Source organism: Dinoponera quadriceps, unplaced genomic scaffold, assembly GCF_001313825.1.
Source record: "Dinoponera quadriceps isolate SergipeBrazil2010 unplaced genomic scaffold, ASM131382v1 scaffold2952, whole genome shotgun sequence".
NCBI lineage: Eukaryota > Metazoa > Arthropoda > Insecta > Hymenoptera > Formicidae > Dinoponera > Dinoponera quadriceps.
Window position 1 is genome coordinate 828,528 of NW_014557517.1, and position 23,914 is coordinate 852,441.

The following is a 23,914-nucleotide window of genomic DNA, read 5'->3' on the forward strand; positions in this document are numbered from 1 at the left end:
CCTCTTTTTTGCGCTTTCTGCATACTTGTGTCGCGCCGGCGATTTCCTAGAGCGTGTAAATACGTTCCGGATCCATGGACTCTGCTCCTCCTCGTACTGACGTTACAAGAAACCCGGATGGTAGCGGACGGCCGATAGTGGGGACGACACTCCGACGCTTCGTGGTAGTCGTCATCGGCGTGCAAGCGAACATAAAACGAAGCGGCGAACGAGATCGAGGCTCAGTGCTTACTAGGCGATCGATCGCCACGGACTCGCGCGCGACCAATTCTCGTTGTTGTTTGGTGACAACGACAGCTGCACGCGTGTGAAATAACAGCAAAGCGGAGTGAAGTCGTGTGAAAAGATAAGGAGAGGAGAAAAGAGCACGATGGCCGGTAGAACTTTAATTCTGAGGGTCTCCACCTGTATTCTGCTCGGCTGCATGACGATGCGAGTCACCGGCTCGGCGATACCGATGTGGGAATTTCTCTCAAGAGATGAGAAAGTGAGTACCGCCGGCCGCAAAGTCCTCTGCGATCATTTTGCGATATGTAGGTCGATATCAAAAGATTCGTCAGTTTCCACACTGAGAAAGAGATTTCTTCGAAGATTTGATCAATTTTATCGCATCCAAACAAACTTCATCATTGGCACGCTCTAATGAAACTAATGTTTCGATTAATAAGCACGACTTTTCAACGCATATGTATCTTTGTCTTAAATAAAAAATTTGTTTAAAACGAAAGATAATTTTCTTATAAAGAAATTATTTCTTTCATTTTAAATATATTTATTGTAACCAAATAATATTTTATTATTATATCATTTTTATATTTTATTCTTTGGTTAAAAGATATTCATTTAAGTAATAGCATTCTTTCTATTAAATAGTAAAGTTTTCTTGAATGAAACAATACAATTTTTACTCAAACAAATAATATTTCGTATATGTTATTTCTGTGAAACAAATTTTAGTCAAATAGACAGAGATACTAAATCTAAAGAAACCTTTTTCTCTGTGCATCTTATTGACCTCGTCAAAGAATCCAGCACTAAAATATTTTTCACACAGATTCGTCTTGTACACGCGCGCTTCAATTTCACGACTTTCGGTCGTTCTCGCCAGAAATCACGCCAGAGACAGCGTTTTCTCCAAGTTTTCTGAGACAAAAAACGTGTGGAAAGCACGAGAAAATCGTATGGAAACGCGGAAGAGGCGATGTGCGTGAAAGAGAAGATGCGTTTTCGGTTTTTATTCGTGGCCTTCGACATTCGTGGCCGCTAAATCTCACTCGTTGATCTCGCGTGAACGCGAACACGAGATATTACAAACATCTCTCTTCGTGAGGCGGACTTTCACCGAGCGAGTTCGTTGCGCGCGTTGTATCCGAAGCACGTGCCGTGCTCGGTTGAGTTGCAATCAATTTGTATTTCTTGCGTGCATTTCGTAGAAACGATCGTAACGATATCGACGTTCGGGCGCGATTTCGAGGACGGCCGCCTACTTGAAGATGCGCGAAGTCGCCCAAAAAAGGCTGAAGAAATTGTCGTTTCGAAAAAATTTTCGATATCGTTGCTGCGATATTTTTATCGCCGAATGCAGCCTTTCGATCGTGCAGATAATTTCGCGGGGCTATAGTCGTGGAAATCGGAAGCTTCGCATTAGATCTCGGATTGTTATCGATCAATAGCAGGACGTCGACACCCATTTGCCTCGCAACCCTCCCGTCGCGTATCTTTAGCGGAATATCATCCGTTGTAAATTACGGACGGACGGCTAGAAAAATCGCGCGCGATCACCGCGATTACACGCAGCAGCGATCGGGGATAATTGCGGCGACTGTTAATTGTTTCGCCGTGACACGATAATCGCGCGGCAACGACCGCGCGTCTCACGAGGTGGGGGAGGGAAAGATGATTGAATTTATTCTCGATACGATATTGAGAAGCGACGCTTCGTCGAATTTATGAAATTTCAACACGGAAACGCGCGACGTTGCTCTGACGTGCAGAATCACGCTGATCAAAATGCATTAATAGAAAGCTCTCGCGAGTGATGCTTGTCTTTTTTTTTAACGTCATATCTAATCTCGATATTTTGCCTCGTCTGGATTTTATAATTAAAAACAGGAATCGTGTGAAGTTTAATTAGCAAACGCCGACTGACTCGTTTTGATCCACCGGGAGGGCAGGTGTTCTCCGTGCTCTTGGTCAAGGCTGCACGCGCAGGCAACACTACTACGCGCACTTCGCGCAGCTACACGGATTAAACGTATACATGTAATACTCGAAGCGAGTAAAAGCGATCGCACGTAAGAGCCGAGTCTTGAAGTTCAAGAGCACCGTAGCGTATCTGGAATCGGTTTCTCGGCGCTGCGGTCTGAGGAACAAGTCGAGCTGGAAATAACAGGACGTACTTTTCTCTCGAAATATTACACGCGCGTGTGTGCGAATTAAGAGTTTCCTGTAAGCTGCTCGATACTTGGACACGGGAAAGAAATCGAAAGATTGTTCTGGAAACGAGTATCCTTGAGACACGGACTGCGAAGAACGAGCGTGAGGTTTTTCTTTTCCCACGTGCAAAGTTAGCCGGGGGGGGATGCACGATGGACAAAAACGCGCGGTACAAGTATCGCCGCTTCAAAGTGCGTGTAAGTCCACTCGCGTAACCACAACATATGGTCATTGTCTTTCCGCGCTAATTCGTCGGCAGTCTCGCTCGCCTCCGCTTTCTCCTAATTTCCGGAATCGCGGTGAGAACAAACGGGACGATAATTCGACACCACGGAGGAGGAACGTCCGTTATATCCGACGAGATATCCAACCAGCGATATTAATCGCACACGAAGCATCGCAAAAAATTCCTTTTCCCGCTCGACTTCCCCTTCTCTCTCACGTAACTACACGGGCAAAACTACGTCGTTATTACTGCATATTCGACGGCTGTAAAATTTAGTCGGTCATAACCGGGAATAGCGAATTATTCGTACAGTAGAAACAATTTTGTTGCCTGGATAGAAAAAATCTGCCGAGTGAGTTTATCCTTGAGCAGTGTCTACCATGAAAATTCAAGGCGTAAGACTCTTTTAAGCCTTAAGTTTTTTGCGCCTCAAGCGGTAAAAAATTGACCAATCGATTGTTCTTCTCACATTTTGCTCACGTGATTGATCAATTTCTTATTGCTTAAAGCTTAAGTTTTACGCCTTAAATTCTCATTGCCGGTCTTTGGGATATTAATTTGTTCTCACAGCAAGATAATTTGTAGATTCAGCGAAATAATCCTGCGAAAGTAGTGCACTGATAAAAAAATTCCTACGTTCGTAAGTGAATATTTGCTGAGAAATATTGGAGTAGTTTTTTTTATTTGGATTAAGTTTACTTCATTCGAACGTAGTAACCTTTTCTTCCCGGTATTCTCAACAAATCGTTCCGTTGTCCACGCAGTGGACGACCGACCGATTTTGTCGCAACAGCATAAAACGTACGTGCGTCAAAAGCATCGGGAGGTTTGTCCTCCGCGAACACCTATCCACGTGCCAAGAGTGTCGAAACGGTGTCTTACGGTAACAGAAGAAATTCGCGAAAGAGAATCACCGATGATGATGTACGGGGAACGTCGTTAGAAATTCTCAGATCGAACACGCGCGTCATCGGAGGAATCCATCTGTGCGCGGCGGTGCGATCTCGTTCGCGCGGTTACATTCTGGCGAAAAGCGTAACTCGCCGGAGGATCGCGTCGCGCATATGACTGCCATCAGTCCCTACACGTTTCACCGGTTCGCGAGCGTTCTCAACGGGGCTGTCGCGAACGAGGAGAGCCACGAAGAGAGCGTTTCGTCTCTAAACAGTCCGCGCCTTTCAGATGAGTCACCTGTACGAGCTGTTCAGCAAACAAGTGGCACGGTTCTGCGCGGATTCGTCGAGGCCGGACTGCAACAAGAACCTGCTGGTGTCCGGCATACGGAGCCTCGTCGGCATGGACGACAACGTCCTCGACAAGTTGGACCCTTACCAACGCGGCGCTAAAGACATGAGTAAGGATGCCTCTCGTAAAGAGAATTTGAGGGACGGGGGGGGAAGAAACATCGCGTGAATTCCGGCCGTTTGTCTCGGTTACAGTTTGGCACGCCATGGTGGGAAGCAGCAGATTCTCGTCGCGAATCAGCCACGAGTCGGCCGACGAAGCCTACTTCACCACCGGGGCCGATTTGTCGGGTAGGTAAAACCACGAGGTTATTTCATTCCGGGACGATACCCGTCCGACATGTCAACGCGAAAGGAGGTCAACTTTTCTCGATGTCGTTGGCGAGCTTAACGGGCGCGATGGCTTTCACATTTTCTCTGTGTGGCCCATATATACGGTCGTAAACCCTAATGATGTATCAACACGCGACGAAAGCCGAACGTTTTCCCGCGATTTCTGTTCGCCGATTAGAGGGAGGGACTGTTTAATGCCGCGCATTGATTTCTATTGATCGTACAAACTGATGATTACATCATGGTATATAATTTATATTTTTATTAGCCGAATTTTACGCAACTTAACGATAGTAAAGTCAACGTGTTGAACAATTTTGAAGATTCGAACGTCAAAGCTTTCGAAGGAAAAGCGCCGTATCTCGGGCGACGCACTCCGAGGAATGTTTGTACAACCTCGTTCGTCCACCTTGAATAGTCCTTGTACCGAAAACCGGACATTCGACTAGCTGCCGGAAAGAGCACACGGCGCGCGGACGTATTATCATAATACGGAGGCCGCGGAGTAAACAAGCACGACTCGCGAGAGGACCACCGACGGGTCCATTATCGAAATTTCAACAAACAAATAAGATTCGGACGGACGCTCGCTTCCCGTACGCGACGCAACGTCCGCGGAATCGCGATTACATAATCCCTCGCGACATGAATTTTCAGGTGGTCACGCATTTGCTAATGAGACCTTCTCGATCTTTCCAGCGAGCAGCGGCAGCGAGACGAACGGCCTCGGCGAGGAGACGATGGCCAACAGCGACTACGTGCCTTCTTCGGAGCAGCACAGCGGCCCGTATCTGGTCGGGCCGATGGTGATACGGGTTTATCCGGACGGCCGGCCCGTCCCGGAGGACCAGAAGCGCCCGTTGCCGCGCGACGAAGACGCGGACGAGCTGAGATACTCCCGCTTGCCGTCCGTGGAGGAGATCGAGGCCACCACGTTCTACGGGAAAGGCGCGAAGGAGCCGATCGGCAAGCCCTACGTGACGCGTTTCCGCGGCGGCAGAAGAGCGATCGAGCGTTACTACTGATGAGAGCCTCCCCCGTGTCTCTCGTGTATCTGATAGGTGAGAGAGATACCGTGTATTCGCAACAGGGATTTTCCGTCATCGCGATCCCACGGCGAGATGTCGCGAAGATGAACGGCGTAGTCACGCTGTGGAGATGAGACGGACGATAAGTTTTATCGCCGCCGTCGATGACGAGAAGCGAGGAATGGTGAACCTCGTCAGAAAGCCCGTGATTTACGGGCGATCGCGAAGCTTGACGATTGGTCGGCAATTAGATATTCTTAGGATAACCGAGGAGGATACACTGTATGTACAATCGTACGATAACGCAAATAATCGCCGACCATGATGAGTATCATTCAGCTTCTCCACTTATTTAATTTCATTCATTCGCTATTTATTTAATCGCGTCGGGATTGTCATGCAAAACTTCCGCGAAAAACGTCGATAAGACCTTGAGAAAAGGAAGAAAAAACGTCGATCGTGAATTGAATACGCGTTATTTTTCACCTGATGCGCGCGGCTTCGCGCCTCACACTAGGGAACCAGTATACCTCGCTGCTAAATACCGCGGTGTACGCTCGAATAATCGTCGAATATTTCGCATTAAGGTTCAAAGCTTACACGGAAGAAAATTAGTCTGAAATTAAGAATAGATCTTCTCATATATATATAAGCAAGAATATTCTCACAAGATTTTCTTACTTTTGAATTAAGTTCGAGTAATACTTGCATCAATGTAAATTCAATCAAATCAAGGTTAAAAGTCTCCTAAGAAGATTATGATATTCTCACTTATATATGAGAATATCTGTTCTCGATTAATTTTTTTCTCCGTTGCTTTCGGAAATTAATCGGGTAAATTGTCTAAATTAATTGTGTCAATTATACGCACGGATTATTACAAATTGCGGATAGTAATAAACACCGGAGCGTTGAATTGTCGTTTGCACACAACAAGCAACAAACAACAATTAATCGGACAGAGAAAGTCATTATAGTACGTGACGACTGCAATTAGTCGTTAATAATTATATGTTTCGCCCTGTAGATATTCGACACACAACGGTCGTAGTTGTTGTAATTTTAAGTCGATGAGAAATAAGTAGAACTAGTAAAGTGTGATAAAACACAATCATTATATATATATATATATATATATATATATATATATATATATATATATATTCGACGCGAGATTAACGTACGAATAGGAAAATGTGATAAATTAAGACTAACGCGATACCTAATAAATATACGTTAATATAAATACGCAATGAATTGAGCAATTGTGCACGCAAAGAGATAAGTGTTAATTTCGCTTGGACGAGATCGTTCTTATCACGGATTATTATATGTAATATGTCCTACGATAAGAAGCTATTATTTCGTTGTCGATTGTGAAACATGAAGTATATTTTTTTATGCGACTACACAAGAGTATACGTTGTATGAGTATGCTACGAATTCGACATTATTATTTGGTTTTAACGATTTCGATGTAATATTAGTTTATATATTTTGCGGTAATACATAATATTGTATATATAAGTATTGCGTGTTGTAAACACAATATATATATATAAAATGATGTCGTTAGAGCAGATTAAAACATTAGAGTTGTACCACATTTTCTATGTTATTTTCATACTCTTCGAAAGCTGAATAAACAAACATGCGGACCGATCGAGCCGATGCGTAATATTGATGAACGCACTCAACCGGTTAGAAGTTTCTTGAAACTTATACGATACGTAAAAAAAGAAAAACAATATTGTTGATACTGACGATCTCGCGTCCCGATCGATAACCGCGAAATAAGTCAGCATACTTTCGGAAAATGGACAATTGGTAAGGAAATCTCACGTCTTGAGCACGAAGGCTCGCGGTGCATTAATACTGCCCGACTTCCTATGCATACACAGAGAAAAGGTTTTCTTAGATTTAGTATTTCTATTCATTTGACTAAAATTTGTTTCATAGAAACAACATATACGAAATATTATTTGTTTGAGTAAAAATTATATATTGTCTCATTCAAGAAAGCTCTATTATTTAACGCTTGAAAGAACACTTGAAATAATATCTTTCAACAAAATGAAATATTATTTGGTCACAATAAATACGTGAGATGAAAGAAATAATTTCTTTATAAGAAAATTATCTTTCCTTTCAAACAAATTTTTTATTTAAGATACATACTCGTTGAAAAGTCTAACAATCATACTTATGGATCAAAATATTAGTTTCTTTGGAGCGTGCCAATGATGAAATTTGTTTGGATGCAATAAAATGTATTAAATTTGAAGGAATCTTTTTCTCAGTGCAGCAATATATCGGAAATTTCCAACTAAACATATCATTTAGGATATCGTATTTTCCTCCGAAATGTCACGACGCATCGCAACAGTATTTTCCTCCGTATTCCGAGAAATTGCTCTCCTCGTGTATGATTTCGCGAATTAAACATGCAACTTGGTAGGCGCACTATCGTTTGCAAACTGTATTTTTCTTACCTTGTCTCCTCCGTGGTCGAAAGGATGACGACTCGAAGCCCGAACTATCCTGATGTGACGAAATACTTCAATCGGCGAATTTTCCAATGATGATGATAATCCCAACACGCAATGAGTAGTGAATTGCACTTGATAGACGTTTTATTCGGCACAATTTGCGCGCGCCTCACCTCACCTTCGGCGGATGGAAAGTGCAACTTGATTCGAACCGCCATACCGCAACGAACGCGCGATATTTTTTCCGGCACTCCCGACGCGGTTCGTTCCGCGAGATATGTATTTTCAGTTTTTCCTTGACGATGTCTCGTCACCGCAATCGCGCGATACTCATTTTCGGCGAGCCGAGATCGCGGGAAATACGGAAAGACTATGATAGTATTTTGGATACGACAGGAATGCCGCGCGACCGTTCCACAATTGGCCGCCATATTGGACGATTGCGATTATCGAAGTTCCGACGCGCACTGCACTTCACTCGACATTTCCGATTAACCGTTGCACGGTGTACCTTCGGCAACTATTTAACGACACATTCGAGTTGCACGAAAGTTATGGTACTTTCGGTATTCTCGGCGATGGCTCGCCTCAGATCGTCCGTTGACAAGTCGCGGATGCGAAAGGTAGCGATTCAAAGTCCACGTACCATAACCCGTTACATTCGCATTCCGTTTCGCAAAAGGATTCGTTTTCGACGATGTCGTACCACACGGACGTTACTCTCGATGATAATTCATGCGATAACTCACCATCGGCGAGCCGAAATCGCAAGAAACACCGGACGGCTCTCGAGCTCCGACGCTTCGCGCTTCGTTCCTTGGCTTTCAATGGACTTGAACGGAGCAACGATTGATTCGTGTATCGAGAGCTCGATCGAGCGCAGGCCAATCATCATGCTTCATTTATTTCCTTAGAAATCACGAATTAAAATTTCACTTCGCTCCGAATTCGAATAGTATTCATAATATCATAATATTCATAACATCATAATATCATAAATCAATCGATTCGAAAGCGGACTCTTGTGCTACACGATGCCTTTTGTACTTGTTTCCGATGTAGATGGCGTAAGAGATCAGACATCGCCCCGACATAGTCTTTCTTTCTCTGACGGATGGTCAAGCTGGCATGATGTACGGATTACCTAGACCTACGGCGCTATTCTAACCCGCTTGTATCGGGAACGTCCGTGTTTCTTTGCTGCACTTCCACCGCACGGAGGGAGTACAGTGAGGAAAAAACGCCTTCCTCGATCTCTCGATAGAAACGTTGCCTTGAGCCGCACCTGTTACGCGCGCAACGATCTACCAACTCCGCGACTCGTGCTTCAACCAAATAAGGCGAAGGGCGGAACAAGTATTGCAGCGCGAGTGTGTGGGAGGTGCTGCCGTTGAGCTATCGTACCGTACACTGTCGTGGACGTCGCATCGACTTGTCTTCGTTCGGTTAATTATTGTCGGACACGGAGAGGCGATCGCCGGCGAGATGTATGAGACAAGTAAGTAACGCGCGTATTGCCTTGTCTTTGCGACTTCTACCGTACGATTTCTGACACGGCTCTGTCCACCGGGATATCCCTCTTTCCAATTTTCCGGTTTGCTTATCTCCGGTGAGATAGGCCGTTATAACGCAACGGGACCGAGGTCTGAAGGTTTCTCTTCGTGTATTTATTTATTCATTCCGACGAAATTACACTTCACATTTTTTCTAATTGTTACTTGAGCAAGGATCGTATCTTTATGTGACGTGATACACCGGACGCGGGTACCGATGTCAATCCATGCATACTGGGTGACCGGAAATTATATGGCGTTTTAATTATATTTCACTTGGGTGAGATATATGTCGAGATCGTTTTTCGAATATACTCAGGACGGTAATTAAAAAGATAAATCATGACATTGACTGGCAAAACTCGATCGGATCTTAGATAAGAAATATATTTGCCGTTGTACTCCTATCTGAGGAGCAAATAAGATAAGACCAAGTACTTGGTAGTGCGATAAAAGAAAATTCGTGAACATGTACATTTAATGAGAAAAATATCGTAATTAATGATGCATCCAATTTATGTATATCGCTTAAAGTACAAATAAATTATTTAACTTTATTTTATTAAAAATGTTATTTATTTATATTTTTCTTACCTATTCATCCGTAATTTATCGATTACGAAAATTTTTCAATTACACTAATGCTGAAAAGAGATGGAAAAATTATAAAATGCAGGATGTACCGTAGCTTGTTAGCGCTTAAAATAATATGAGATAGTAGGAACTGGACCGATGCCAATGTATCAAGGAAGAGTATTTTAGTTCCAGCACCAGGATGTAGTATTATGCGTTGTTCGTGTGACATTTGATCTCTCCCGGTATTAATAGACTCCATTATGCCACCTTTTATTTTAGAATTTTAATTATTTATCTCGGAAAGTTATATCCCTTTCTGTTGAAAAAAAAAAAATGTTTCTCCTCTTGTTTGACACATAATTATTAACTGTTAAAAATATGCGTCCTCTTCTTATTTTGCTTTTCTGTCTTGTACATTATAGAATATATATTTGCCGCGTTACCGAGGACTCAAAGGGGCCAGCCTCTTGTACTGGGAGGCGATCCTAAGGGAAAGAATTTTTTATACACCAATGGCAACAGCGTTATCATTAGAAATATTGATGTGAGTTTTAGCTCTACGTTGAAATGTCTCTCATTATCATCTCAATCATAGTTCGGGCGTATCGATTGATATTTCGAATAATTTTATAGAATCCAGCGATCGCAGACGTCTATACAGAACATTCTTGCCCTGTGAATGTCGCCAAATATTCTCCCAGTGGTTTCTATATAGCCTCAGGAGGTACGTGTGATAATGTTTGTAGATTATCTCATCGGAGTGATCAACATAATAGTTATCGTTTTTATTACAGATCAGTCAGGTAAAGTACGTATCTGGGATACAGTTAACAAAGAACATATATTAAAAAATGAATACCACTCGATCGGCGGGCCCATCAAAGACATTGCTTGGTCAGCAGATAGTCAGCGCATGGTTGTGGTCGGAGAAGGCAGAGAAAAGTAGAATTAGTTTAAACGTGACGTAATGAGCAAGACTCACCATTGGCGAGGTATCGTTAACGCGTGAATAATTCTGTTTAGATTCGGACACGTCTTCATGGCGGAGACGGGAACGTCCGTGGGTGAGATCTCCGGTCAGAGTAAATCCATTAACTCGTGCGACTTTAGACCGGCGAGACCGTTTAGATTAATAACTGGAAGCGAAGATAACACCATCGCCGTGTTCGAGGGACCTCCGTTCAAGTTCAAGTACGCGCATCCATTGATCTCATAGTTTGTTTTCTATTTTCACGCGGCTTTACAACAATCTACTTGTTCAGGATGACCAAGCAAGATCATACTCGTTTCGTTCAGGCCGTACGCTACTCGCCAAGCGGGAATCTATTCGCTTCCGGTGGATTTGACGGGAAGGTATTCATATATAATGGACTAACGTCTGAACTTGTGGGAGAATTAGGGCCTCCTGCGCATCAGGGTGGAGTGTACGGGGTACGTATGACGTAGTGACGATGCGAATGAGTTATTTATAAAAAGCCGTTTATTCTTCGTCTTGTAGGTTGCATGGAAACCCGACGGCACTCAGTTACTAACTGCTTCGGGAGACAAGACTTGTAAACTGTGGGACGTCGAGACGCGTACTTTAATTACCGAGTTTAACATGGGAGCAACGGTCGATGATCAACAAGTTTGTACAATTGACATATTGAGTTTACGCGGGAAAATAGTACGCGATAAATTGAAATAATTCCAGGTGAGCTGTCTGTGGCAGGGGGAACACTTACTGTCCGTGTCGCTTAGCGGCTTCATCAATTATCTTGACGTCGACAATCCTCAGAAGCCTATAAGGATAATAAAAGTAATTCCTCGTACTACGGTTTAGTAGTACGTTTCGATTTCCTTCTTTAATGCGCTTACCGTTTTCACAGGGTCACAATAAGCCGATAACGGTGCTAACGCTAAGTCCTGATAGAGGTACTATTTACACCGGTTCTCACGACGGTTACATCACCAATTGGAACGCGGAGACAGGGGAGAATGATCGTGTGCAAGGGCACGGCCATGGTAATCAGATAAACGGGATGAAGGCCGCGGATAATTTGCTCTATACCGCCGGTATCGATGACACCTTGAGATCAGTTGATATAGCGACGAATTCGTACGCGGAGACTTCCGTGGTAAAATTGGACTCACAACCACGAGGTCTCGATATACACAAGGATATGGTCGTGGTACCTTCGGTTCGGCAGGTAGGTAATACGTGTTAATACAACGATCATTCGTGTAAATCACGTCTATGTTTCGTAGATTGCAGTTACACAAAACGGTAAAAAGCTGTCCAGTGTGCCGATCGATCACGAGCCGTCGTGTGTATCGATTAATCAAGAAACTGGAGAGGTGGCCGTTGGATGCACATCGGATAACAAAGTATGTACTTTACATACGTAAGGGATGTGAGATCGTTAAACTATGTGTTGTTCGTACAGGTTCATATTTACGAACTGTCGGACAGTACGCTAACTCAAAAGACTGAACTAGAACACCTGGGCCCTATTACGGATGTCTCGTACAGCCCTGATAATAAATACCTAGTCGCCTGTGATGCTAACAGAAAGGTTATACTGTACGGTGTACCGGAATACAAGGTAAAGAAAAAATCTTATATTTATCAATAATTCGTGTCTGATTAGTTCAGAATTTAACTCTGTGTGCTATGTAACAAAGAAACTCGGCATAGCAACGATATTAACAAAACTTCCTAAGATAAATGAATGTGCAGCCACATAATTTATATATTTCATGCACTAATAACACATCGAGCGATGCGTAAATCATTGCTTCCTTCTTTAAATTAATTGGTTTGTTATTTCCCTGCTAATTGGATTACCAGAGGGTGAGTAAATTGGATAAATGTAGATTGCACGATTATATATGAACATACGATTATGTACGGTAAAATATGAATGTGAGTTTGATATGTACGTTCTTCGGCTTGCAGCTTGCACACAATCGAGAATGGGGCTTCCATAACGCGAGAGTGAACTCCGTCGCATGGTCTCCAAATTCTGACATGGTTGCAAGCGGCAGTCTCGACACGACCATTATCATCTGGAGCGTGACGAATCCGGCGAAACACACCATCATCAAAAGTAAGTAATTAACAGATCTGACTCCCGGCACATAATTAATGAACGAAACTTCACGTTTTAGATGCTCATCCGCAGAGCCAAATAACGCGTTTAGTCTGGTTGGACGAGGAAACGCTAATCTCGGTCGGCCAGGACTGCAACACTAAAATGTGGCGTATACAAAAGATATAATTAACTTTTTGAAGAATTTATTATCACTATTAAGGAAACTGAAAACTTTGGAAGCATTTTATTTATTTCGTAGTCTATATGGATATTGTATATTATTTTTTAATACGATCCTTGATATATGATTAAAAAAAAAAAAATTATATTGCAATCTTTTGCATTATTTTCACTAACATAGCGTAAGTAAGTAACCCTACGCCGTACTTACACGAATCGTTCTTCCTTGTTGAAATAATATGTCGCATTCGGCGTTACGAATCACAAAAGCTTGCTTCTTCGTTATCTAATTCATCTTTATTAAAACGTTGTAACAATAACAAGAAAACGATAACAATTCGAACACTAAGGGTCTTCAGGAACATTTCACGCTTTTTTTTTCTTTTTTTTTTTACTTTACCGTTTGTACACTTAACGAGGAGTAAGATGGTTATTATTTGTCTTATTATTAATCAGTCCGGTACTGAATGTCTCTTACAGAAATAATTGAGGTACCATGAGCTTTCTCATTAGTCTAGTCTCTAGTTTAATATTATATATACATAATACACATATATGTGTGTGCCTAGAAGTTTATTCAATATATTTAATAAAATATTTTGCTTTTTCTCTCTTTCTTTCACTCTCACCGTCTCTCACTTCGAATAACCGTAATTGGGTGATCACGCAAAATTGATAAATTTTTGATCCAGAGATCCTAGCGAGGGGTTAAAAGTGTGTCTATGGTAACACAAGTGGAAACTTCTATGGCTTCGATGTACTGTAACGCGTACGTTTCTGCGGAGGTGTCACCGGGTGCCTGTACGACACGTGCTTCCTGAGAGCGTCTCGGGACCGCGACACGTGCGAACAAGCCGCGCAGCTATACGAACTGTTGCTGTGAGTCTCCATGTGTACCCGCAGGTTGTACTGATTGCTCAACTGTTTGCCACAGATAAGACAGGTGACACTGGATTTATTGTAAGTCTGAGGAGCGGTTCTGCTGGACGCCGCGAGAAACTTGAAATTCGCGTCCCACACCGCCGGTGATGGTGGTGGCTTCACATCCTCTACCACGGGCGTGATCGATCGATCTTCTACGAGCACCGGGGTCGTTTCGTCCACTCCGCTCTCCGGGTAAGCTTTATCGAGATACTTGTTCGCGCCGGACGCGTTAACAGGAACGACAGGTGGTACTTTTTCCCTTTGATTTAGCTTCGCGTTTATAGAGTAATAGGGCTTTGTCTTGACGCAATACGGTATACTGTCGCGATCGTTACTCGATTCATCGTCTAAATTATCCGTTATTTCCGGCAGCAACGGCGCCGACATCGATTCCGCCGGCGATTCGACACTGGCGATATTGTTATCCTTCGACTCCTTCTTTATTATCATCTCGTTCGACGGGGCTTTCTTCTCTTGGGGCTGCGTCGCCACCGGCGGCTGCACGTACAGGCCGTTGTCGTGTCTCGCGTTTTTCTGAAATGAAAAGCAGAAAGAAACGCACGGGATCAGGTAAATTGGGCTTAAAGAAACGATCGCCGTGTTTCTCCGTTAAAAGGGAACAACGATAACGACGGTCTCGGATGCGGTATCAATCTTGCAATGACACAAGAAATGTCTTACTGTGTGCGGCGTCATATATATATATCTAGTTTATGTGTGTCTACTGAAGATATCGGGACTTGTGAGAAATTAATACATATAATGCATAAATGTACACAAATATGTAAACCCTGCTGTCTTTTCAAATTCATAATGATAATGTATTCTAACAGCCGTAAGATATGTATATGTGTGGATATTAATGACATACAAGATAGACAACGAATTTCGATAAATTCTTTTGAGATTCAACAAAATAAACCACTTTCTTGAAAATGTGGCTTACTTTATATTATACGTCACAGGTTAATACATTAATTATCTGCTTATTTGTTTGTCATAAAAATGAACATGTGAAAAAATATTACTTAAGGATACTTAGCATGATGATTTTTTGAAATATACATACTTCTGGCACATTAATTACCATAGATATATATCTGTAAACGATGATTATTCTAATAAAATTTCCGTTCTTTTGAGAAATTTCAATTCAACGGTTATGTTACAACTAATGCCGAATACTGATAGTTCGACAAATCCACGGTCGTCGACTGTTCTTTTGGAAAGTTCATTTGCAAAAATCATTTTGTCTGAAAGTATCTCATGCAATTTTTCCTATACTTTCGCCAATAATGCCTCTGGACTTTACAAATTAATGCTAAACATTTGTTACATCACCACACTTGACTAAAAGTGTTAAGCATTACTGCGGAAAACATATGTGTTGTATAAAATCGCCGTTCTAACTTTCGCTAATAACAGTTTAGTAATTTAGAAATTCGTTGGAAGAAGCTATTTTAGATATACCTGTAAAGTCATTCTATGGGGTAAGGTTCCATGGGATGCATCCACTTGCATTTAGTTGCAACACACACAACGATCTTGATCTCGTGGATATCGTTTTTTTATTCATTATCGTTCCTTCTCGATGCATGTACGAACATAATATGTGTAGCGGATAATTCCTTCGTGAAGTACTTCTTGAGGAACGACAGTGAATGTGTTTAAGTGACCTGAACAAAACAACACGATCATAGGGTAATATAAAGAAGATTAAGAGAGGAACAAGCGAACATGAATTTTACTTCGTTCTTTTTGCGATCCGTTGAATAATTATAAGAGAATTAATCTTTTGGGATCTTCACTGAGATATTTACAACGATACTGTGGCAATTCTGTAATTTTCAGAATGTTTGTCATCACACATGCATGTTGCGAGGATATGAATTTACAGCGTAATATAAGTGTTGTGATATACAAAGTAATTTATTACGATATTGTAGTAATACGAGATAATACTTTACAAGCGGCATCGGGTATTGAGTATACAAATACTATCAATCGAATATTACAATGCATAAATAATTATCTAGCGTAATGTCGGTGTTAATAAAAAGGATAAAAAAAAAAGAAGTCTAGTTTAAAACGTCGTTAATGAAGAAAGTTGCATAAGATTTGGCAGTGTACATATGTATATATTATGTATTGGCTATACTGCTTGAGTATGTATCCATAGTTATTTCGTACGTAAATTTGCATACGTGTTTCTAAATAAAAGATAGAAATTTTTAGTATGTGTTTGCACAGTAAATATAACCACGTGTTAGAGGAAGTCCGATTTCTATAACAGCATATTTACAAAGTACATGCTTTGTTATAAGCAATTCGGAATATTTCGCTCGAATGCAGGTATATTAACAAGATTAAGTGTTTTGTTCATGCTAATTACCTTTAAGTACCAAAAAGCACGCCATTAATATCACAGTCTTTACTTCTCGACATATTACAACATAATGTATAATCGCGAATACACTATTCTTTTTTTTTATCTAGAAATATTATTCGCTTCTTATACACAAATATATATTCAAAAGCGTTAAACGTATGTGAATACTTTAATAAAACGTTCTACGTGACGCCGTAAGTGCTAATACAAGAAGAAAAATTAGAGATTGATCAAGAAGACAGATTTGGAAAATGCAACGTAGAGAGAGGTAGGCGGAAAGAGATGCATTATGCAACTCTTTTTCAATGTGCAGTATAAATTTCTTACTCTCTGATAGTTTTGGCATGATTACATTTGTTATATTGTTTAGGATAAGGAAAACTTACCCCGGCTATATCAGCTAATCCACGAATGTGTAATGTATCAGCCATAGCTAAAAGCGCAGGTAATTGTTCTTGGTAAATATTCACCTCTCCATTATACATAAACGTGACGAGGGCACACAAATTTGCATATTCCATGCCTGGCAGCACAATAACAGGATGTTGCAAAGAGTTTAAGTCCTAAAAAATTCATTCATAAAGTTCTATATTGGAACAGGTTTGAATGGGGCAGGGACAGCAATCAAAGAATATATTTTGTGTTAAAACTGGAATATAAGAAAAGAAGAAAGTGTTATAAAGACTCAGATATCTGCTGTGTTGTTAATAGATCAACGTATAACAGATATCCACTTGCATAACATAAAATAAAACATCTTCATAAATACCTTAAAAAGTTCCTTAAAATAATAACTACAAGCTGATAATATGATTCTGTGAGCATGAATATGTCTACCACCAGCGCTCAATGTGACATCTGTTAGATGGCCACCGTCGAGCAGCTTCGGGAGAGAGCTCAAAAGTGTATTTTGGAAATTGTGCCATCGTAAACAGAACTGTTGGCTCTCCATACCTGCTTGCTGTAACAACAAAAGGAAATACCGCGCACTCAGATAGAAAATTCTGCTGAGGCAACGGTCAGGATTAAATCTGAATAATTGCGCACGACATTTTGATTGCACGAGAAATTGCAATAACGAGACTGTCGTGAGGTACAGTTTTTTTTTTCTTCCTCGAAATTCACCTTTTTTTTTTTCAACGAACGATACCCGCGCGACGTTCCGCCGACACGTTGGGCGAGCGGATCAAATCTATCGCGTTATCTGCGTGTAATAGCACGTAACGAATTTAATCTCGCAACGGTGGACATAGGTTATGTACACGGATCGGTCGAAATTACGAAAGAAAAAACGTCGAATTACGTTCAAGGGGCCGTTTGCTCGCACGGATGTAGACGGACGCTACTGGCGGTGCAGTCCGCGAGAGGCAGAGACACAATACTATTTATTTAATCAGGCTGCAGGTTCCAGCCAAATCTATTATTGTACTCAGGTATGGCTGGAGGAAAGGACAGCCGTCATGCGCCCTCCGTGATTTACCAGTCGGTACGTAATCGATCCACTTTTGACATCGCGCGACGACTCGGAAACGACACGAATTCGTGTTTCTCCTTACCTCACGAAAATCACCGTCCGCGATAAACGGAATAATTCTTCTTCGCACAACACTCCTCCCTCCCTTTCTTTTACTCTCATCTGGCAATCGCCATTATCACACGAGCACCTATAAGTAGAGTGTGTCAAGTCGATCGAGGGACAGGTGGAACCGCCTATCATCGGATGAGCGAAGCGATCGGAGAGTCATCAAAACGCGGCGAAATGCTGTTGCGGCGCAAAATCACCAGTCAAAATACAACTCAGTAGTTATCTACGTAGTGAATTACTAGGTGGGAAGAGATTTATCGTGTTGACATACACTTCGTGACTAATTTGCCGTGTGGTCGACTGAAAGACATATTTGTCGATATTGTTCCTTCCGGTTGATATATAATTGACTCTCCCGCAAATACAGCCGATGTGTTCGACGAGAATGCGCGCGAATGTAGACTAATTTCGGAAAATGCCTCGTGTGACTCTGCGAATATTACTTCACCACTGGGCGATATTCACGATATTCTCTTGTTTCTTTGTTACCACCGATGGCACCGCCAAGACAAACCAGTTGACAGTATGCGTTCAACAATCCGGGAATGTACGCAGGTAACTGTTCGATTGACGTGTACTTTTTCTTTCATTCGATCTGCCTGAGTCAAAGTTTCGATAAAAGGTTTTCCTCGTCATTTTCTCATCGGGCTCTCTCTTTCTCTCTGCTTTTCCAATTTAACAGTTTCGGACATGTAAATTCAGAATAAAGGATCGAGGACAAGGAGGGGGGCAAATTTAAATAAACGTTTGCCGATTTGTTTGATTCCTGGGGTGATTCTGAAGATTTGGGGGTTTTTCTGCGTGTAAAAATGAATTAAGCGAAATTCTGCGTTTACAAAGAGACGTATTTTGTTTTGCAAGCTTGATATTCGTCAGTACATTGGATGGGAAAGTATCGGCCCTGGATGCTGCCAATAATGGAAAAAAGCAATGGTCTCTGGACTTCAACGATAGACCAATGTTGTCATCTGATATTCACAACAGAGAGGTAAGAACATTTTTACAGATATTAATTGTGTTGATCACATTTGTAGTGGTAATTATCCTATTTTTCTAAGTAGTACATGCATCATCTCTTGATGATATAATACGCAAACATATTAATTTACAGCTTAACGATAATGGACAATGGATACGTTTGATCCCATCTTTAAATGGTGGATTATATAAATTTGATGGTGAAAATCTGGAGATGCTACCGATAACAACAGATAAATTATTACATTCTTCCTTTCGTTATTCCAATGACTTAATTTTCTCAGGTGGCAAAGAATCACATTCTTATGGTAAGTTCTGAACAAAAATATATGTGAACTATAGTTATATTTTGTGCAACGGTTATAGTCAAATTATGTTTTAGTACGTGTAGAACTTGGTACAGCCAAATTTTAACTTAATATTGTGTAAATTATGAGTGTTTTTCTTCTTTAAAAGGTGTGCATGCCAGTACGGGAAGAATCTTGTATGAATGTGACGTCAATAAATGCACAAACTATACAGATGGTAAAGGATACTCAGAACAAGAGATACTTGTCATTAAACGCTTTCAACATACCGTACGAGCTGTAGAGGCTCGTACGGGTATTGAAAGGTAAGCTATATCTCTTGTATCTTTACAATGTTAGTCACTATGATTAGTATTATAATCGTAATGTTTTTAATCAAGATAGAATAATTTTCCAATTTTCTTGTCTAAAGGTGGAATTTTAGCGTCGGACATCATGAATTAATGCTAATACCTCCTGCTGGAACTTATTGCGATAAAGCTAACTTGTTAGATGTACAAATCAAAGCGGTTATTCCTGAAGGCTTGATTTTGGCTGTTAATGAGAGCAATCCCGCCTACAAGTTATGGCAATACAAAGTTGGTAGAATTGATCGCAATTTCTAATGTGTAATGTTTTATGAATGTTGAGATGTATTACTGTTTATTAGTTTGACTCACCAATTGTTTCGATGTGGCGTGAAAATGCAAACAAAGATTCTACAGATGAAGATGCTTTGAAAGAAATCAATTTGTTCGACAACTTTCAATGGGTTTTGGACCAGAAATACTCAACGACCAGCCCGGGTTTATACATAGGCATGCATCAGAGACAATTGTATGTGCAGGAAAACTTCAAGTTAAAAAAAACATTGGATTCTTCTCGTAAACAACTTTATCCTACAATATATCCATGGCAACCGTTTCCGGCTATTGGTATAGAAAAAAATCAAATTTTCTTACATACTCTATTCTTTCATATACAGAAAACGTCCCAGATCTCGCGGCTTCAATTTTACCGAGAGATTCTTTGAGCAATTCGGAGACATTGTTTCCTTTTGGAAAATTATTATTTATAGCGACTTTTTAATTTTTAACATATCTTTATAGCTAAGTCCCAAAATAAAAATTTTCAATCAAAGTTCTACTTACTGATCAAAAGAAAATAATTTCGTTATCCGCTTGGTCGTCCGAAGTTTAGTTTGCAAAAGGCTCCGCCTTTCCGAGTACTTCTATTGCGGAAACTGTTGATGCCTCGACGTTTTCGATGAGGAAAAATTATCTCTAAATTGCTCAGAGAACTTCTCTACGTAAAATTATAGCCGCGAACTCTGGTCACACTGTATATACACACATTATGCTCTATTCTACAGAGGTGAAATATATAATTCTAGGAACCACTATTTTAAATACTTTATCAGATAAAAGCGATAGTCATGAAATTACTGCGATGGTAGAGGACGTGCAATGTACAACTGCATTATCTGTATTGTATAATTCAGAATATGTCAACGGTGAGAGACGATGGAGTCTACTGATATTTCTGTATCAGTAATATATCTATCTATCTATCTATCTATCTATCTATCTGTCTATTTATCTACTTATCTATGATTATAAATATAACGACAAATTTATGACTGTTTTTACATAACCGTTTGACAGGTAACGGATTTTATCTGTATCCGAAATACGAGGAAGAATCGATTCCTACTGCACAGTATAACGATAGTGAATCTGCTTCGATTACGGAAAAACCCATGTTAGTTTATACGGAAGAAGAAAACACTGATCCTACTCGGACAATTTGGATCACATTTTTGTATACAAATTATCAAAACGCCAGTAGATGGGGAGGGTAAGGACCTTTTTTGAAAATTATAAAAATTTGCGTATCATGCCATTTATATTAATGTTTTATGATTGCTAGACGAGGACTACACGCTTTCATAGCAATATCAATGGCAATGACAGTTATAACCCTAATGCATTACGTACCGATATTTTCCCGTTTTAACCGAGTCGTTGACGGTGCTCCAGTTCCCGTAAGTGCATTCTTTTCGGCAGATAGATATTAATCCGCTTCATTTTAAGTAAGCGTAACGTTTCAGCCTGTGGCAACAGAACCACTAACTCCAGTAGCGGAAAACAAATCGGCGGATGATACGATTAATGATGAAAACGAGAATATAAATAATTTCATATCGCGTTATCTAACAGATTTCACGCCAGTCGATTGTTTGGGTAGAGGAGGATACGGCGTTGTCTTTCAGGCAAAAAATAAATTAGATGGTTGTCAATATGCTATCAAAAGAATTGCCTTACCAAATACGTAAGTTCTTAATTGTATAATTCTGTGTTGTGAATAGTGCAACTCTGTATTGAAATTTAAGTAATCGGGGGGGGGGGGNAAATATAATTTCATGAGAAAATTTATGTTGCAGTGAATATCCGAGGGAGCGTGTAATGCGAGAAGTAAGAGCATTAGCTAAACTGGATCACCGCAATATCGTAAGATATTTCAATTCCTGGCTGGAATTCCCTCCTTGTGGATGGCAAGAAGACCACGATAAGCAGTGGGCCATTAAATTATCTTCGTCTGGTTGTCCATCGGTAATCTCTGAAACTGAAACAAAACCCCACGACGTGCACATCGACGTTCCACAAACCGATTCGCCATCTGTAGAAAGCGCCATTGAGGCTTACAAACTGGACAAGAACCAATCGGAAATAACCAACGATTCAGTCGTTATATTTGAATATTCAAACGAAAAACAACATAATGATGATGATGCAATTTACATCGGTGATTCCAATACCGATGGTTCGGACACATCTTCGAATAATGCAACAAAAGATCTGTTACCTAATATCGATGGTCATTCCGAAAGCATCGTGTTTGAAGGAAGCAGTAATTCCGAAAGCATCGTGTTTGAAAGAAGCGATAACAATCTGGGGAAAACCGATAGCAATATTACTGAAGAAATCGATAACACGGAAAAAACCGACAACAATAATATGGAGGAGAAAGAAGGTCGTGATCGTCGAAAAGCTTTGCTCTCTTTAAATTTGGTCACCGGATCGAACAATTGCAACTCAAGAAAAGTATTCCTGTATATACAGACGGAATTGTGCCAAAGACTCAGCCTCAAGGAATGGCTGAGGCTGGAATCGTCAAATCGAGATTCCTCTCGTGTATTAAATATTTTTCAACAGATAGTAGATGCAGTGGAATATGTCCATTTGCAAGGATTAATTCATCGAGATTTGAAGGTATACATTATATCGTTTCTTTTTACAATATGGAATATACGAGAATCTTCAGTGTTATATCTACGATTCTTCTATCTATTTCAGCCGTCGAATATATTTTTCGCACGCGACAATAGTATTAAGGTCGGCGATTTCGGTCTTGTGACCGCGATGACTGAAGGCTACGACGGAACTCGTACACCTGTATCCGAAAACGAGACTGTTACTTTAATTAATAGTATACATACCGCGTGTGTTGGCACGCATTTATACATGTCGCCCGAACAGGCGAATGGCCAATCTTACAACTACAAAGTGGATATTTACTCTTTAGGGATAATTTATTTCGAGCTTCTTACACCTTTCTCCACCGATATGGAAAGAGCAATGGTGCTTACGGACTTGAAAAAGTCCATTTTCCCGAGCAGTTTTGCGGAGAAATATACAGCTGAGGTAAGAAAGTTGTTGCGAGTACGTTAATCTCACTGTTAATATATATATTGCGAGATACATACTGTAAGAAGTTATTTGTTTCTTTTTACAGTATAATTTGCTCAAACTGATGTTGGATGAAGATCCTGCCAAACGACCTACAACTAGCGGCATTAAGGCAATGCCTCCCTTGTTGAATTATCAAGCAGCTAATGAAATTAATGTAGATAAAGATTTAAAAAGTCATTTTAAATTTCCACAACAAACTGGACATTCCTCTATATAACTAGCGATAGTATTTAAATCATAAATATGTAAGTTATGCAAATTTTTTTTGAATTTTTATCATCGACTATCAGATTACGTTTTTTTTTTTCACCAGTAAATCCATATAATATGCATATCCAAGATATATCTCAGAGATGTCATTTAAATATCCTTACATTTTGCTCTACGTGCTGATTCTGTAATTTTTAACGACAAAATCGTTATATGTAGTTGCGCAATACAATGTTATATCTGTACGACGATGCGTAACGTATACATTACAATTATAATGTATGTGTAAAGAAATTACAGAATAGGCTCCGCTGGAAATTTGCTTGTGAGATAAAATATGTGATGTATACGCAGGAAACTTTTGTATCACGTGCATTCACACGTACGAAGTGTATTGAGAAATACAATTTTATTTTATGAAGTTTCATACTTGCATATGTTATGTGTGCAAACATTAATTAATTCTTTTATTTCAAGATATATTTTAATAAACTATCTTAGAAAATATAAGCATCGATAATTATATATAATTATATCGTATTGTTTCCTCAGATATCATTTTAATTATGTATGAAAAAGAGGGAGCGAGAGACAAAGTCATATGGTTAGCTATCTTAGAGTATTCGATATTATTCATATGTTAAAGATAC

The 23,914-nt window shown here is 40.4% G+C and overlaps 4 protein-coding genes across 6 annotated transcripts; 3 read left to right on the forward strand and 1 right to left on the reverse strand.

Moving 5' to 3' along the window:
• LOC106749230 (rhythmically expressed gene 5 protein) lies at nt 1-7,310 on the forward strand. The gene is made up of 4 exons (XM_014628475.1): nt 1-487; nt 3,845-4,016; nt 4,102-4,197; nt 4,939-7,310. Exons 1-4 carry the CDS (start codon nt 371-373, stop codon nt 5,262-5,264), a joined length of 711 nt encoding a protein of 236 aa, XP_014483961.1. The 5' UTR covers nt 1-370; the 3' UTR covers nt 5,265-7,310.
• A 1,575-nt stretch (nt 7,311-8,885) lies between these two features.
• Nucleotides 8,886-13,569, forward strand: LOC106749225 (actin-interacting protein 1). Its single transcript, XM_014628464.1, has 13 exons — nt 8,886-9,254; nt 10,308-10,429; nt 10,519-10,609; nt 10,680-10,827; nt 10,909-11,076; nt 11,148-11,316; nt 11,384-11,512; nt 11,579-11,683; nt 11,754-12,074; nt 12,133-12,252; nt 12,312-12,470; nt 12,824-12,974; nt 13,036-13,569. The coding sequence occupies exons 1-13, from the start codon at nt 9,242-9,244 to the stop codon at nt 13,143-13,145; spliced, it is 1,806 nt and encodes a 601-aa protein (XP_014483950.1). The 5' UTR covers nt 8,886-9,241; the 3' UTR covers nt 13,146-13,569.
• Nucleotides 13,570-13,663: 94 nt separating this feature from the next.
• LOC106749228 (protein abrupt) lies at nt 13,664-18,091 on the reverse strand. Of its 3 annotated transcripts, none has more exons than XM_014628467.1 (4): nt 18,009-18,091; nt 17,222-17,413; nt 16,839-17,015; nt 13,664-14,597 (listed from the first exon to the last, which is right to left on the reverse strand). In XM_014628467.1, the coding sequence occupies exons 2-4, from the start codon at nt 17,402-17,404 to the stop codon at nt 13,884-13,886; spliced, it is 1,074 nt and encodes a 357-aa protein (XP_014483953.1). In that variant the 5' UTR covers nt 17,405-17,413; nt 18,009-18,091; the 3' UTR covers nt 13,664-13,883. The 3 variants fall into 3 exon arrangements, with proteins under 3 accessions (XP_014483953.1, XP_014483955.1, XP_014483954.1); XM_014628469.1 differs by lacking the exon at nt 18,009-18,091 and adding an exon at nt 17,756-17,839; XM_014628468.1 differs by lacking the exon at nt 18,009-18,091 and adding an exon at nt 17,578-17,669.
• Nucleotides 18,092-18,426: 335 nt separating this feature from the next.
• LOC106749224 (eukaryotic translation initiation factor 2-alpha kinase-like) lies at nt 18,427-23,722 on the forward strand. The gene is made up of 13 exons (XM_014628463.1): nt 18,427-18,592; nt 18,899-19,025; nt 19,149-19,323; nt 19,472-19,628; nt 19,736-19,901; nt 19,973-20,237; nt 20,696-20,815; nt 20,967-21,159; nt 21,232-21,346; nt 21,413-21,633; nt 21,746-22,574; nt 22,659-23,006; nt 23,098-23,722. The coding sequence occupies exons 1-13, from the start codon at nt 18,453-18,455 to the stop codon at nt 23,269-23,271; spliced, it is 3,030 nt and encodes a 1,009-aa protein (XP_014483949.1). The 5' UTR covers nt 18,427-18,452; the 3' UTR covers nt 23,272-23,722.
• Nucleotides 23,723-23,914: the final 192 nt, after the last annotated feature.

Coding starts and splice junctions, on each gene's coding strand:
- LOC106749230 (XM_014628475.1), top strand. CDS start 371: ATGGCCGGTAGAACTTTAATTCTGAGGGTCTCCACCTGTATTCTGCTC. Junction 488..3,844: donor TTCTCTCAAGAGATGAGAAA/GTGAGTACCGCC, acceptor CGCGCCTTTCAG/ATGAGTCACCTGTACGAGCT. Junction 4,017..4,101: donor ACGCGGCGCTAAAGACATGA/GTAAGGATGCCT, acceptor TCTCGGTTACAG/TTTGGCACGCCATGGTGGGA.
- LOC106749225 (XM_014628464.1), top strand. Junction 11,684..11,753: donor AGCCTATAAGGATAATAAAA/GTAATTCCTCGT, acceptor CCGTTTTCACAG/GGTCACAATAAGCCGATAAC. Junction 12,253..12,311: donor GATGCACATCGGATAACAAA/GTATGTACTTTA, acceptor TTGTTCGTACAG/GTTCATATTTACGAACTGTC.
- LOC106749228 (XM_014628467.1), bottom strand. CDS start 17,404: ATGGAGAGCCAACAGTTCTGTTTACGATGGCACAATTTCCAAAATACA. Junction 17,016..17,221: donor ATTTTAAGGAACTTTTTAAG/GTATTTATGAAG, acceptor TGAATTTTTTAG/GACTTAAACTCTTTGCAACA. Junction 14,598..16,838: donor GATTAGCTGATATAGCCGGG/GTAAGTTTTCCT, acceptor TTTTCATTTCAG/AAAAACGCGAGACACGACAA.
- LOC106749224 (XM_014628463.1), top strand. CDS start 18,453: ATGCCTCGTGTGACTCTGCGAATATTACTTCACCACTGGGCGATATTC. Junction 18,593..18,898: donor CAATCCGGGAATGTACGCAG/GTAACTGTTCGA, acceptor TTGTTTTGCAAG/CTTGATATTCGTCAGTACAT. Junction 21,347..21,412: donor TTGACGGTGCTCCAGTTCCC/GTAAGTGCATTC, acceptor GTAACGTTTCAG/CCTGTGGCAACAGAACCACT.